This window comes from Theobroma umbraticum, unplaced genomic scaffold (assembly GCF_002168275.2).
Source record: "Theobroma umbraticum cultivar Fairchild unplaced genomic scaffold, ASM216827v3 scaffold_12.1, whole genome shotgun sequence".
Classification (NCBI taxonomy): domain Eukaryota; kingdom Viridiplantae; phylum Streptophyta; class Magnoliopsida; order Malvales; family Malvaceae; genus Theobroma; species Theobroma umbraticum.
Window position 1 is genome coordinate 599,169 of NW_018397269.1, and position 16,717 is coordinate 615,885.

The 16,717-nt window shown below is 30.3% G+C and overlaps 1 protein-coding gene across 1 annotated transcript; it reads right to left on the minus strand.

Annotated features, from left to right (window-relative positions):
- Positions 1 to 564: 564 nt before the first annotated feature.
- Positions 565 to 1,236, minus strand: LOC110426010 (protein SOB FIVE-LIKE 4-like). The gene has a single exon (XM_021441096.1). It carries the CDS (start codon positions 946 to 948, stop codon positions 565 to 567), a length of 384 nt encoding a protein of 127 aa, XP_021296771.1. The 5' UTR covers positions 949 to 1,236.
- Between the last annotated feature and the right edge of the window lie 15,481 nt (positions 1,237 to 16,717).

Consider the following 16,717-nt stretch of genomic DNA (forward strand, 5'->3'; position numbering starts at 1 on the left):
TATGTATTCTTTGCTCCTGATAGTTGTCATTTGTCTCTCTGGATAGATCTTCTTACCAGCACGGCATACTCTTTCTGTTCATGGCTTTGCACAGACAAACACATGAACAGACATTAACACACTATTGTTAATAAGTTTTTTCTCCCCTGGTAGAAGTTTTATTAGTATTTTTGCTGATGCACTTAAGTTTGCTGATTTGACCGCATGGCTGTGATCTAATAACTGAGGTCAGAATTTACCAATTCCATTCATACATGAACTCTTCGAAGGTGACAGTTTTACAATCTTGTGTGTGCATTGATTTCAAAGATATTGAATTTATGATTGAAATTATACAGACATTGTATTGCACCTTTAACAATTTTGTGATCTTGTTTCTGCATATGATTCAGAGATATAACATTTGTGGTTGGAATCATAAAGAAATTACAATAACATGATGGCATCTGAGTACTGAAAGAAAGAAGCAACAAAGTGTGTGATCATATATTCTTGGAAAGAGAATACATTAGCTTGTCTCTAAGCTCAATTCAATTCTACCATATTTTCAGGTTCTCAACCTGACTACTTGCGGTACCTTTCTTGACCACCGAGTTTCCGTTTGGATTTGCCACTGTTCTCGACACTCTTTTTCGCTTCTTTCTTTCCCTCCTTGCGTGAAGAATGCTTGCTAGCGTAATCACCTTTATCATGATTAAGATGAGCACTGCTATGACTACCTTGACCATCCTTGTGTTTATACTGATGATGACTTGGGGCAGAAGAGGCATCAGATACCATTGAATCATCACTGTTTCCCTCACCATCATCATCTTTGATGCTGTACTTGTTATAATTGTCTTCACTGCCTTCAAAATCATCTTGCATAGGCGAAGCTAAGTACCTTGTCCACCCTGATTCACTGCTACTGCATCCTTCTTTGCTCAGAAAGTGTTTGAAGGGGTCCATTAATAGAGGATAAAGGCGGCTACAAAAAAGAGAAAATCAGATAGAGGTTATTGATGAAAAGGAAGGATGTTATTGAGGAATGATGAAGTTGGAGAGATGACTTAGGCAAGAAAGAGCTATATAGTCTTTGGTGAAGTATGAAGAAACAAAGAGTTATGCACTAAGAACAAAGAACCATGATCTTTATTCTGCGAGAGGAAGAGCGAATTCAAACCTAATAAAACTCTTGTTAAGCACAAGCTTTAACTTGTACTTATATGTTGGTTGGTGAAACTAGATTACACTATATAGCCTCTTTGAATTTTTGTCGCTTACGACTAGAGAATTCAACTTCAAGGTGTCGGGTTCCACTCTTGAGATAGGCCTGTTGGGATTATGGGATGAGAAGGGGTTATCTCTCCTTATGTTGTCCAAGATCACATGTACTGGGAAAAAAAACGAAAAGAAAACTTCGAATTTTGGTAAAAGATAAGCAGAAAATTGGAAAAAAAAAAAATGAAATGAAGTAATCTGTAAACTTCTGTCTTTGTCTAGACTCGATCTCCTGTCATAATCATCCTGGCCAGAACATTAACTTTTTGGTGTAGTGTACAGATAAAACCATTTCAGTATTTCAGAAATAGGAGAGAATATATCTTTACACTCAGACTCCTCTGTCCTGTCACAATGGTGCAGATGAACCCATTCCTCAAACCGGATGAGATATGAAACCCATGTTCTCAAGCATGTTAGGCCACAGCCTCCCCACTTCCATCCATGTTTCTTTTGCGTCAGCCTTCTATTCTTTGTCTTCTCGTCTTCATAAGTCAGCTTTCCGGGATCAAACGTGCATAGTTTCTATGTCAGGATCTTTATGCTTTTGTTCTGTCTTTGTTTGCTTGTCTCCTAAGAAAGCAGACCTCTGTCTTGTTGCTATTGAAATAAAATATGGCATGGTTGGTTAATATTTCATTTTTGGTGGATTGTTAGCCAATCTGGATTAGGTTTTGTTGCAATGACAACTAAAAAGGCTCAAGAATTTCTTTTTTTGTTCCTTTTTATACTCTAAAATTAAATAAATAGATAGAAAAGAGTCTATAAGGTAGCCTACCACTTGATTTAGAAAATGTAAAATTACAATTAATTCTTATAAATCCTCATTAATTTTAATTAATTTAGATTTCTAAATGAATTAATTAAAAAGAAAAACGTTCTCGTCATAACTTCTTCATATTTTCATTTCGTGATTTCATAAATAAAGATAAATTTAAATTTTAGACAAGATAAGTGTAAACTTAACTTTTCCTATTTTCATAACGAAAATCTAGTCAATTTTATATTTTAAATAATTTAGATATTGTTGACTTATTGTCCTGTAATTATTTGTCTAAAGGACCATTAATTTTTTTTTTTTCATATTCTTCATCTTCCAAATGTTTCATTATACTGCAAATTGAGCGCTTTTTGACTAAGGCCAACATACAAAATGTTCACAAGAAAATAGGTCAATCAAATCTTCACAGTCCAATGCCAAGATTTGGCTTGGATTTGCTCCCTATGATTAGGATTTCCCTATCAACATGTTTGGTTGGGGAGAGCAGAATAGTCATTCTCTTTTATTCTTAATTTTTTTTTTTAACATTTTATTTAGTTGGAAGGATGCTGATCCCGGAAGATGAATGAATAGTCAATACCAAGCCCTCCAAGAGGCAAGAAGTAGAGCAAAAACATTAATGAACAAAAATGTCCTTCATTAATTTAAAGAATTCCATACTATATAAAATTCATTTCATTTTTTACAATTTTTTTCTCTCTCTACTCAACTACCTCTCTCCTTCTCTTACTAAATTAAAATAAATTAAAAATAAAAAAATAAAAATAAATTTTAAAAAAATGTTTAAGGTTTAATTATACATTATAAAAGTTAATACTTTAAACTTAAGAATTAAATTAAAATTTTAATTATAAATTTTTTATATTTTAATATTTTAAAAATAAATAATAAAATAATAAAATGAATGTTTTAATTATAAAGATTTTAATTTAAAAATTAAATATTATAATAAATGGTATTTTTATCATTTATCACTTATTCTTTAACTATTCCTAAAACTATTCCTGTCAACTAAATATTACAATAATTTATAATAGTAATTCTTATCTTATTCCATTCTTATAAACCAAATTATATAATAGGTTCTATATCTATGGAATGATTATTCCATTCTATTTTTTTCTGCAAACCAAACACACTCTATAAGTTTATGATTAATTTAGTTGGTCCGCTTTATCGCGATATCAAATAATTATGTTACTTCGATATTGAAAGTTTAGTGCATGTATTTTGACTGGCCTTACTGGTGTGATTCACGTGAAAATCAATTGTGAGGTGACCACGGCTATATTCTTATACAATAATGATTTGCATGAATTTTAACTTTCTCCACGTTTTACATGTGGATTAGCTGGCTTTTAAATTAATCTATGTCAGTTGTTTGCCATTATTTCTTAGTATCACAAAGCAATTAGGTTCACACTTTAAGCTTATATTAATACAAGTTGATCCATCTAGAAGTCCAAGACATGGTGTTTGGTTAGGATTCAGGATCTGAAACTCAATTTTAAGTTAGAAGCTCTAAACTTAATTGCCACCCTTTTCACCTTTGCTTTGGGATTAGGAAAATGGAAAAGAAACAGGGAGAAAACAATGGTTGTTGAGAAAAGTTAAAATACTTTATCAATTTTAATTTTTAATTATAATTATACACGAGTCTATTAATTTATAACATAGACTTTTCATCTCAAATAATCAAACGATGTTAATGTTTAAAATAAAATATCTAAAATTTTCTCTTCTTTTTACTCCTTTTAGATCGATTGGTAATGTTCACTACCACGACTAACCACCCTGTGGCCAGACCTAAACTCAGGGAGTACCCACCAAGATCAGTGATGCCCAAGGAACATTGGATCTGTGCTCTTTGGGGAGCACTTGGGGAGCACCCGTCTGTGCTCCTTGGGGAACGCGCTATTGGTGCTCCCCAGGGAGCACTTGGGGAGGTTTTTTTTTTAAAAAAAAGAAAAAAATTAAAAATTAAAAGTTAAAATTTATATAGTATGTTAATTTTTAAAATTATTTTTTTAATATTGTTACATCATTAAACTAATGAAAGTATTAACGATGGATTAAAGATTGGACTTATGTGTTTAACGAAAAATATTTTTTTGAAGCAGATTGTCTATTTTAAAAACTAATAAATGTGTATAAAATTATGAATAAAAGTAAAAAAGTTAAGGTATTTTATCTTATTGAAAATTTGATATGAGATGGTTGATTATAAATGGTATAATCCATGAAACAATTTTAATTAAAAGTAATGTTTACTTTCCAGCTGGGATGTGATGCTTAATACATTGTCTTAGCTGTGTTGAGATCTCCTAAATATGGAAATAAATTATAAATTTTATCACCTAATGATATTATGTTATCTATTTCTAGTATCTAATGGGAGCCTTTGGCTTGTCCAATTGATCTCTTTTGCAACTTTGGATTTTTGCCATCTTTTCTCTATTCTCCTTCGAATGAGGTGTTTAGGAAAAATTTCCATGCTCTAAAGTCTAAATAAGTAACTACATATGTTCAAGAAAGAAGGGAAAACAATTTATCCTTGTTTCACGTTGTTAAACATGTTGAAGAAAAGCCAAAGATGGGGTTGTTGGTTTAAGGTGTCAGTTCAGATTTTGGTCGGAAAGGGCATGAGTTCAAATCCCTTTCTTGACATGTATTTCAATATTTTTAAAACCTTACTAGAAAAGTGCTATTAAAAACAAAAAAAAAAACCTTAATAGAAAAACAAAATAGCATACCATTCAATTCAACTATTATTAGATTGGATCTCACTCAAAGCCCAAAACCTAATATTCCAATCCAACAAGTTGAGCATATGTGAGTTCATAAAATCATAAATTAAGTTACAATGTGTAGAAGTAGGAGCCTCTCATAATATGCAAGAGACCATTTTGGGCCAGTCAATGGATTGTATTCACTTTTGCTGTTTTGCCCCTTAAGGTTGAGGAGATGTTTTTACTTAATCACATCCACTTTGAGCCCCAAATTGAAAGATCAAATCTTGGAGCCTTTACGGGCAAGTGGATTGCAAGGTGCAAGCAGGATCTGCAATTTGAAGTTTGGAATATATTTAGATAGGGATATCTTTAGAATGATTACCAGTGTTCCGCGTGGGGTCATTTCTTTTACAAGAATTTTTTATAGAAACGTAGAATTAAGAATAGCTAAGGGTTCGTTTGGTAATAAAAAATAACTTATTAAAATAAAACTTTTTCTATATAAAATGTTTTATACAAAAATTTAATATTTTTTTTTGTTTGGATAAATTGTCAATTGTTTGGATTATTTTATGAAAAACATTTTTCATCATAGTGTAGTTATTTAGATGTTAAAATAATAAATAGGAGTTGATTACAAAACAATATTGATATTTGATTTTCACTAGTTTGGGATCAAAATTAAGAATGAAAATGAAAACGGACAAAATCAATAATGATATTTCCTAAAGCATTTAACCACATATCTGTAATGAAAACATACTCTAATTTTCAAAAAAAAAATGTTTCATCTTATTACTTTTTTTATCATAACTATAAAAATATAAATATTCATCAATTGTGTAAGATATCCAAAACCTATATTTATAAATACGTATTCATTAAATGATGATCATTGAAATTTTTTTTATTATAATTATTAGTAAGATTTAAACTTATTATAAATGTGTATTCATCAAATAATGATCATTGAAATATTTTTTATTATAATTATTAGTAAGATTTTTTTCATTTATAAATAAAAACTTTAATTGTATTTAATGGTTCCATTAATATAATATTTTTCTACTTTTAATAGTGTTGTATAATTTAAATATTAATATTTTAAATTAATTATTTTAAAGTTAAATATTAATATTTTTTTATATTTTAAGTTAAATATTAATATTCATCAAACTTATACTCATAAACTTAGTACAAAAGTATTTTTATTGTTCTCTGGAAAATGTCTTATGCCATTCAAGAGTGTAAGATATTTTCTATGGTTAACCTTATTGACTTGTAAAATGTTTTACATCTAGAATTAATTTTTCATTTGCCAAACAAACATAAGTCTTAAAAACGTTTTCCAAAAAATATTTTACTATAAAACAAACAGACCCTAAATACATTTTATATTTGCGGCATGCACAAAAAGAGTTTGACTTGGTCAACTTTATCATCGGTAAAAAATTCATACCCTTTAGAGTTTAATAGGATTCATGATACTAAATTCTTACATATCTTTGAACCATAGACAACATCAGTCAAAGAGCTCAGAACCCCATCAAACATTTTAATTTTTATAAATCCAAGATCTATGACCTTGACGATTAACCTATCATCTAAAATCAAATTTCGAACCACCCTTCTTAAAAGGGATCAAAATAATCCTTTTACCAACATATGTGAGTGAAAAAAGCATAATTCAAATACCAACCATCATTAGAATTTACATCCATACTTTCAAAGATTATAAGAACAGTACCGCAATCATCATCATTGGTAACAATAACACACTCATCTTTGTTCTCATTACCCTCATCCCCATTTATAGGACAATCCATCTAAATATGTTTGTCCCCTTTGCATTGAAAGCACTGAACATTGTTGGATTTAAGCTTGCTACCCTTAGATCCCTTGCGAGTTTACTTACTCCTCTAACCTTAGCCATCAATGCAAGTCAATTGAATATCTAACCCTTGCTTATTTTTCTTTCAAGCTTTACTAAACATTAACGTTTTTTGTGTTTTCTCTAATATTATTTTATCCTTCTCGTAAACTAGAGATTTCACAAATATCTTTAAGGGGTTTGGAAGTGTTGTGATGAACAATAATACTTTCTTCTCTTTCTCCACCTTCACTTAACCTTGTGCAATTGATCAATAATCTCATTAAACTCGCTCATATGTTTCATAAGATCTCCATTCTCCTTCATCTTCAAGTGATACAACTTTCATTTAAACTGCAGCTTGTTGGAATGATTTTTCGCCAAATAAATCTTCTCTAACTTTGCTTACAACTCTTAAGCAGATTTCGTATCAATAACATGGTTAAACACATTATCCTCAATGCGAAGCCAAATAGCGCTAACATGCATTCCCTCCAACTCTTCCCATTCATCATCCTCCATGTCATTTGATTACCTTTTCTCTTTCCATAGCAAGAGGCACATCAAACCTTGTTATATAAGGAGCTCATTCATCCTTCTTTACCATTGTGTGTAACTAGTCTTTCTATCAAACTTCTCAATTGAGAAATTCGTAAAACAAGTAACGTTTTGACATCTTTTGTTGAATCTTGATCTATTGAACTTGAAGCTTTCATTCTAATCTGTTGTGAAAAATTACCCAAAAACAACAAAGAAAAATCCCAAACAAATCAAGAAAATAGAAAACATAAGAACTTACGTAATTCAACAACTTGCCTATGTCCATGAAGTGAAATAGTTTTTCTACTATTGAGAATTAAAATACAACAAAATCTCTTGAATGGTTTCGCAAATCAACTAAAAGACCCTTTGTAAACCCTCTCTCAATAACCTAACAAGAACACTCACTCACACCTATTATAGCTCCACCTAAAGTAAGTAAAAGGCAAAGTTACAAGGTTTTTTTTTCCTCGAAGACTCCCAAAAGCATCCACTCTAGCTCTACCTATAGTAAAAACATAGTTCTTGCTCTAAGACTCAAAAACTCTGCATAAATTTTAAAATTTAAAGAATCACTTTTATAATACAAATGTGATCCAAAGTAAAATAAGTTTAAAACTCAATGTGAATGAAGAAATTTAAAAGTGTACAACTACTCAATTTTATATAAAAATTAAAAATCTAATTAAATAAGATTTCAAATTTTAATAAATTCAAAACTCAACAGTTTCTTATACAATTAGTGGATTCATCTGTGACATATATTTTTTCAAAACAAAATTATAAATCGATAAAGAAACTAATTTCTTGCGACACATACATCATTTCAAAGAACCTTCACTTGCCTCTTTCAAAGATAAACTACTTGCCTTTCTAATCACATGGAATCAAAGAATTATTCGTTTGTAAAGTAAATTATGCTTAAGAATCAACAAGTACGATGGTTTATTTTAATAACAGTTATGATGTCCCCAATATCTCATATGTCCATTATGCTTATATTTGACATGTAAAAGCGTCATGTGATGAATGGCTGAGATTTTAGAGTATCAATTAGTGAAAAATTTTGAGTACTTATAGCACTTTTCTTGAATAATTTTCTTTTCACAAATTCCATTTCTTATTACATTTACTTTTCTGATCAACATAAATGTATCTGAGGTTAAGCATTGAAATTAATACTTCTAATTAATTCCATGTTAATTTTATCATGAAAATCTTGTGCCACGTGCACGTTTAAAAACTTTATTAGTTTGTTTGTACCTAAGTATATAATAGTAGGTGTATGAGAATGATCAGGTAGCTGTAGTCCAACTCAAAGTGTTAACCAAATAATATTAATAGCCTTTAAGATTTGCATTCATCTTAATTATTTTCTTTCCTTATTTGAAATAACATCTTGCACTCCAAATTGTCAATTTTCATTAAAAATTTGGAAGCCCTAGTGACCCTAGGTTGTGCTTTGTACTGTATTAACAATTGAAAACTAATGGGATAAGCAAAGAATATCCTAAGGGCATATATCCACACCAAAAGAGAACTTAAACAGCAACCATTCAACAATTATAAAATCATATCACAAATTGTCTCCCATTATTCACAGTACCAAAAGCAAAGGTCTTTTGTTTTTTATTTTTTCCTCTCAAAGTCCCCCTTCAACTGAAAAATCATTACCCCTTGTGCATTTCCCTGCCGCCGCGTCCACTAAACAAGGAAACCAGCTTTTTATCTGCAATAAATAAATAAATAAATAAAACTGTACTTAGTCAAAGTTTTGTATTAAAGATTAAAGGTGTCATTCACATGCTTGGATGCCTTTTTATCCAATGGAATTTCAGGGATGACTAGGAAAGAAGAAAACTATTAGGACCTTGCGGCTGAGGTCTCAACAGCCACAACTTATGTTTTAAATTTGATGAATGGATGCTAATGGATGTCAATCGGTCATTCATTTTCTATTCCTTTTGTTCCATTTTTTAACAAAAAATAAATTATTATTATTAAAATCATGTCATTAATTTTCATCATAAAAGGTTGTATGTGTTTCCTTCATTGTTGAAAGCAACTCTTTGCTCTTGAAGTTTTTAAAAAGAAAAAGCTTAATAGTACTTGAATTTCGAGCTTAAATGCCAGTACCATTAAGCCATCAAAGGTGATTATTTCTCAATACAAAAGGATTTAACCTGCACCACATACACTAAACTATGGAATCTTAAGTTGTAGTAATTAGTTTAATTCATCTCATCCATATAAATTTAACATAATCCATGAACAGAAAAAGTTAGTAAAATGCACTAATATAAATTATGATTACTTCTCCATTGTTAATGCTCATGCATTTACAAATTCCCGCAAGCTTATTTAAGGCAAAAATGTAGAAAAAAAAACCAAATCAAAACTGAGGAAAAAGAAGAAAAGGCATGAGTCTTCCATCTCTAATATTCCTTGAAAGATCAAAATTGTTTTTCTTCGGCAGATATGCTTTTTGGTCATCTCAAACTTGTTCACAGCAGCATATTGAAGAAGAGACTGGCTTTGCCAAGAAGGTAGGCTTGTCGTCTCCGGCCATGATCACAACAATTTTTGGTTCCGAATCAAGAACTGTGTTCATTGCCATTTCTTGCTTTAACTGAACTTGACTAGATGATGAATTTGCGGAGCGTTTTCTATATGAGCATGCCAGCATAACCAATGCCAAAGCTATCAAAATTAACACCAAAGCCAAGCTACCGAAGAGGTAAGGCAGGGGAGAACTAGTGCTTTGCTTGATGCTTGATGTTGTATTTGCCAGCCCCGTTTCTCTCATGTTTTCCTTTCTTCCTCTCTTAATTTCTCAGACACTTTTCTGTTTGGGAGGTGCAATGAAATAAGAAGTTGGTGGAAGATGAATTTATAGTGGGAAAGGAAGTGAAATAGTGATTTGAAATGTAACAGTTTAGGTCACTGGAGCCAAAAGGAAGATTCTTGGAGCCTGCATAAAATGCCAATCGTCAAGCATCTTTAATGATTTTTTGTTCTATGAAATTGCCCTCTACTTAATTTGGGCGTTATGTATACATATGCAATCTTAACAACTTTTGGTTTTGATGATTGGGATTTAGTTCTTTCCAAATTGTACCCTTTTGTTCAAAGATATATGAACAATCTCAAGCGCTTTCTTCTTCTTTGTTTTTTGGCGATCAGTGCTTATTTAACAATCGATTTTGTGCACTACTTTATTTGCATAATTTCTTTTATTAATAAACAGTCTTCTCATATAATTAGTGAAGTAATTAAACTGCATGTTACTATAGAATATAGATGATCATTTTATCTAATAAATTATGATTGATAAGTTAAGGAATAAAAAAATATAATTGGTTAGATCATACCTTTATCGGAAATCAATTTAAGTATATCTAATTCTATTATAAAGTTTTATTAGAAATAAAACAATAATAGTTATAAAAGCATTTTTAACCTTTGCAAAAATTTCAAAACTTCTTAAGTTCCATCGAATAAATTTATATTTACCCAATTAAATGAAATTACATATATTCCAATATTATGGAATGTAATATATATTAATAAATATTTTAACTATACTACACTTTAATAAATATATTTATTACCCTGACAGTTAAAATGTGAACCAAAAATAGTGATTGTTTATTTACATTAATACAAATACTATAAATAGCTTTTTAAAATTTCTGATTGGTAAATACATTTATTAGTTAATTTTTAAATTTCATTAATGTAATTTTTTTTAAAAAAAAGCTCATTGATTTTACTTCAAAGTCAACAAAATTTAAATTTTTAAATATATTTAATTTCATTAGTATTTTAATTTTTAAAAAAAATTTACAAAAAAATTATACAAATGTTGTGTACTAAAACAACACAGCAAGACTTGACAATTCGTGTTCGCACGTTATAATTGTATCATATAAATATAAAATATTAATAATTATACGGATAAACACGAACATTATACAATTAACTAAATATGTAAGGATCCTAAATATGAATATAGATACATTCATTAAATGTGCAACACGACACATCATGCTTAACATGTTTATTTAATGGATCGAGTTAAATTTTATATGACACAACACGATTTATAACTCATTTGAACGATTAACATAGTTAAATTAAAATGCATCCATTATTTATATTTAAAATTAATAATCATAAATACAATTATAATAAAATAATAATATTCATTAAACAAAATAGAATCCAACACCATTATCATCAACCGTAATAAAAGAAAGTATCTATATAAGGATTTAAACTTGTCATAACCGGATCATAAACATGTCAAATTGACACATTTACATGATTAATAAAATAAATAATAAATTGATCATGGATTATATAACCGTACCATACATGGGAATCTTATTACCTATTTGTATTTCCAAGAATGCATTCAACATTCTTCTTATGCCAAACATGACGTGACGGAATCCTAAGGCTTGGATTACATTGACAAACTTGAAGCCTTATTTTTGAGGTGGGGTATTATAGGTTTTCTAAACCAATGTCCTTGAGTGTAATTATGCTCAATCCTCAAAGACCTTTAAGTAATTAATTTAGTCAAACTGATTCTATGGACATCTAAATGAAAGTAAAATTCTTAACTTGGTGCCCATGAAAATTGCTCTATTTGGGCATCTAGAGGGATCATGATGTATTTCAGTCATTTTGATTTAATTACAGATTAGCTTTGGCCAATTATGACATTCAAGATATAATTAATGTCAACTTTAAGCTAGGTAGCTAACAAATGGCCGCATCCTTCTATAAAAAGAAAGTTTTAAGTTCAGATAATAATGTAGTGGTAGTTAATTTACCAGTGAAAGATAGAAATTTATTTATTTTTTCTTAAAATAGTACATTTTAATAAATGAAAAAAATTAAAATAATTAATCCATTCAAATATATATGTAAAAAAATGTTATAAATAGAATTGTTGAATTATCATATAAAAAATTTAAAATTAAGTTTTTTTTAAATAAATAAAAAGATTCGAATCATATCTTTTAAATAAGAGATTATGTATAAATTAATTAATCAAAAGTTTGATTGTGAATTAAGTTTATTAATATATTTTGGATTGAGCTATCAACAATCAAGTACGTTTGACTATGTAACACTCTTTTTTTATTGACAAGCACTGCAACTTATATACCAAGAAAAACAGAGCATTTAAGGATCAAAGAAAACTGATCCATGAGTTTGACAGTCATCACCTTTGACTTTGTGGATACTGAAATAAGTAGGAAGATTGCTCACCTATTGCTTGTTGGATAAAAAAAAAAAAACAAGGCTTTCGCATCCTTCTTGTACGTCGCTCGCAAAGCTTTAATGGAAAGTCCAACTTCTATGTAACCATTTTCCACCAAGTACCACACGTCTTGGGACTTGAATATGGTATTCATTTTTGTGCTCCATATTTCGTAGCCATTGCCTTAAAAGAGTGGAATTGTGGGCAGCAAAGGATTCACGCCGGTATAGTTGCTAGCCATGCTTGTTTGTACTTCAATGCGCTTGAAACTAAACCTAGTGTCTGATACCAGATGACATAATTTGTTGATCTCTCAAAGGAATTTTAATCACATACAAAGTATTCAGAAAATTGAGTATTAGCTGAAGAAAGAAAGATGTCCTATTTCCATGTTAGTACCAGTGCCCTGAGTCTTTTCTAGCTTAGAGAAAGGTAGCAAAACATTTTGCTAATGTTGGCTTGAAGGGTGGTTCTGCTAGCTTCTAGTAAATTCAGAAGCACAAATATGACCTCTTAAAAATCCTCATATTACTGGAATTTTGGTGAAATTGTTAGCAATCTGATTTCTTAGCTTTTTCCTTAGTTTTTATTCACAAAATCTGATGACTTGTTTTGCTTCAAATCAAAGTAGCTAGATGTTAATGGCATTTGTGATTGTGTGGAAACGCTTGTTTCTTGCTTGTCTAAGACAATTAATTCAATCAAAATTTTGTTGAAAGCTCTAAAAGGAGACGGGAAAACCACCAAATATGACTTGTAAAGTTAGGACTCCAAAAATAATATAAACACCGATTTAGAACTTGGAATCAAAATCAGCCTCCATTGACAATAATTTTATGTAGTGTTTATTTTGTCAACACACCCTAGCTAAATTTTATCATATCAAGCTTATATTGATGTCAATAACATTATTGTAGAGTATATTATGTATTCTTTTCAAGGGCATTAACTCATTGACAAATTATATGGTGCTAACTTGGAGGATGGTGATTCGTAGTCATACTCAGTTGACACCACAACATTATGTACTTGCTCATTCAAAAGTGAAAGTTGTTAACATCAAATCGATCAGTGGAAGAAAATGTGAACAAATGGATAATTATAAGAACCTTTGTTTTTTTGGCTACAAACAATAAATAATAGTCTTTTTATCCATTTTTTTAACATATATTATAAAAAAAAAAAAAGAAGAGAAGCATGTGAATATTTGACTGAATAAAAGGTGTATGCATCTGCACCTCAAAATGTCAAGTATGAATCCATTTCCACCCAAAATCATTAAAAAAATAAAAAGATAAAAGAAATTGTGTCAAATTTTTCACTTCATTCTTCTAATTTTTCTTCTTCTATTATTTGTGCAAAACCAAAGAAAAAAAAAATCAAGGGCACCATAATAACAGTATTGGAATCGAAACTACTATACTTAGCATTCATGTTCGAGAGATACAGAGAGATATCATTGCGGAAGGGACAAGTCAATTTGGATATCACAACTTTGCAAAGCAATGTCTTCCGCTAATAAAGAAAACAAAATCAAATACTAATTTCTGACTCTAATTCCAACGTGCCATATTCTCAAAACCACGTGTTTTTTTTGGGGTCTCTCTTTTCCTTTTGCCCCTTAAAACCACATGTTTTAGGTGGCTCCTTTTTGCACATACCAAAAGCTTTATCAACCTCCCACCAATAATTTTCTTTTCCAAATAGAATATGAATAGTTTGCTTTCTTATGTTTTCAACGATTTTCACAACTCATTCAACTCTATGATTATGGAAACAGTCCTCCGTATGTCTCCGAGCCGTACCATCCAGCCAGCAATCCAGATCAACAGTGAACACATTTTCCATTAGTTATCTTTGTCATATTGTCAAATCGTCAACAAAAACAAGAAAATGAAGTTATCCAAGCGTAATTTGCATGTTCCTGACTACATAGTGGCTAGATCTTATCCCACTGGCTTCAAAAATTCTTTTTCACATCCATACAAAAAATTAAAATAAGAATAAAAAAGGTTTGTGAAGCAAATAAATGCATTTCCTTCAATGTACCATTTTCATATGATTAGTGAATGCCAGTTTTTTCATGCTTTGGTTAATTAGCTTAATAAAGAAGAATTTACAATTTCGAATGCAACATTTTCATATGATTTTATGGGCTGATGAGGTGCGTTGGATAGCTATATATGCCTCAAACAAAGCTCCAAGCCTCCCCTAGCAGCAAAGCACCCTATTTAAGCTTTATATTAGTTTTTTTTTTCCATATTTAAGAGAAGGAGAAGCACGACTATTGTAAACGGATCAAGTTACTTGTGAGCTATTCAGGCTCATTTCAACGAGTACTCAAAATTCAATCTAGTGGCTTGTATTAAGATATTGTAATTGTGTGGCTATATATGGTTGCTTGTTCAACAAAACGATCTGGAAGGGTCTTGCATAACTTTCTGGACTTTTAAAGTTGTTAAGATAAAGGCATAGAGGTTGAAATCAAATTCATAACAAGTAGTCATTGTCATCAACTATATAATGATTTTCATGATATTTGGCATATCCTCAAACATTGTTGAGTTGTTTTCAAAATAAATAAAATCCCACCTAGAAAATCAAGCAAATGATTTTAACAAAAGGACATACAATAGCCTTCTGTAAATGTTCCATGAAACCATGGGAATTGCCAATTTCTTCACTGTTATTTTTAATCTATGGAATCCGTCTTCCATTAATTAAATTGAAGTGATAAAGTTCCCTTTTAAAAATCCCAATTTTGCATATTTTACATATGCTTTAATTTACTTCCTTGGTGCTCTCTCTCTCTCTCTCTCTATACTACAAATCAAAAAAAAAAATGATCAAGTTTTTCACATTGAGCCATCAAAAGAGAATTGTTATAAAATTTGACTTTGGACCAACCACATCACTAGTGACCTGTATGAGTAATAAACTGCAATTAACAAAATTTATCAAGTCAAATTCTAGTATATATAAAAGCCATGCCAATTGAACCCTTTTAGTTTATACCCTCCCAACATTTCCTAGTGACGAAATCATGGTATTGTTCATTCATCACCGACCATAAGCGAGTAGAAGAAAAATGAACATATCATTTGCTTTGTCATTAAAATATTCATTATTTCAACGCTATGATTGATCTTGAAAAATTTTCTGTTTACGTCTCCCAGTCGTCACATCCAACCACCAACCCAAATCAAATAAGTTGAATTAATGCCATTTTTTTCCCATCATATTCCTCTCCCAATTGACGGGTTTGGTATGGCAGAGAGGAGAGGATGTGCTGGAAAAGATAATGGTGTGATACAAAAAGTTATGAGTTTGCGTATATTTTGGTCAATTGTGAAGTGGTGACAACACTAATGGAGCTTCTTAGACCGTCCTTCCTTGTTTCCACTTAGGCATTTTAGTTTAAAATAATTAATAGCACTCTACGCGGCGACCTGGATTAAAATCACAAAATGGAACTCAATCCTCTCAAATCATCTCTTTTAAAATCACATAATATAGTGCTATACAAGTCAGAGATTTATATGCCATAGGTAATTCCTATCACATCATCAGCTGTTGTTGCTGCCAAAATTTTGGTTCAAGATCAACATCAGTTTTTAGTCAAATATCTGCAAGAGGTCAATCTCTTTGATGGTATAGTCAATGTAGAGTAAGAGTCGAAGAGAATATAAAGAATAAAGCATACAAAAAAGAGAAAAATGAGAGCTCTGTTTAGAGATTTAAATATATTACAGTGATGATAAAAAAATCTTGTATCGTTAAATTAAAAATATTTTGAAGGCTTAAATATATTAAAGATCATTTTTCCTATTACTAATATATCTTATAAATTAAATGCTTATTTAAAATTCAACAAATCAAAATATATCATTGTATATACGTTTGTAGCTTAATCATAACAATTCTCTGATATTAATTATTAGATAAGTTTCTGTGCATAGACATGTCAATTTTAATTTTCATTCTACTTTGTTAGACTTACAAATTGACTAAGAAAGCCTTACGTAATATGTCTTGATTTCTTGCATATACATTAAAAATTCATGGTCATCTATATGCTGCTGTATGGACATTCACACATATGAATCTCCGCCCACCACGGCTAAGCTGTGACTCTGGATCCCATGTTGTTCATGCTTTCCATAGATATGGCCATGGGTCCAATATATTGGAAAACAAGGGAACATAAGGGCCCCAAAACCACTAGTAAAACCTTTTATTTGTTTCCTGTTATTCTCTTT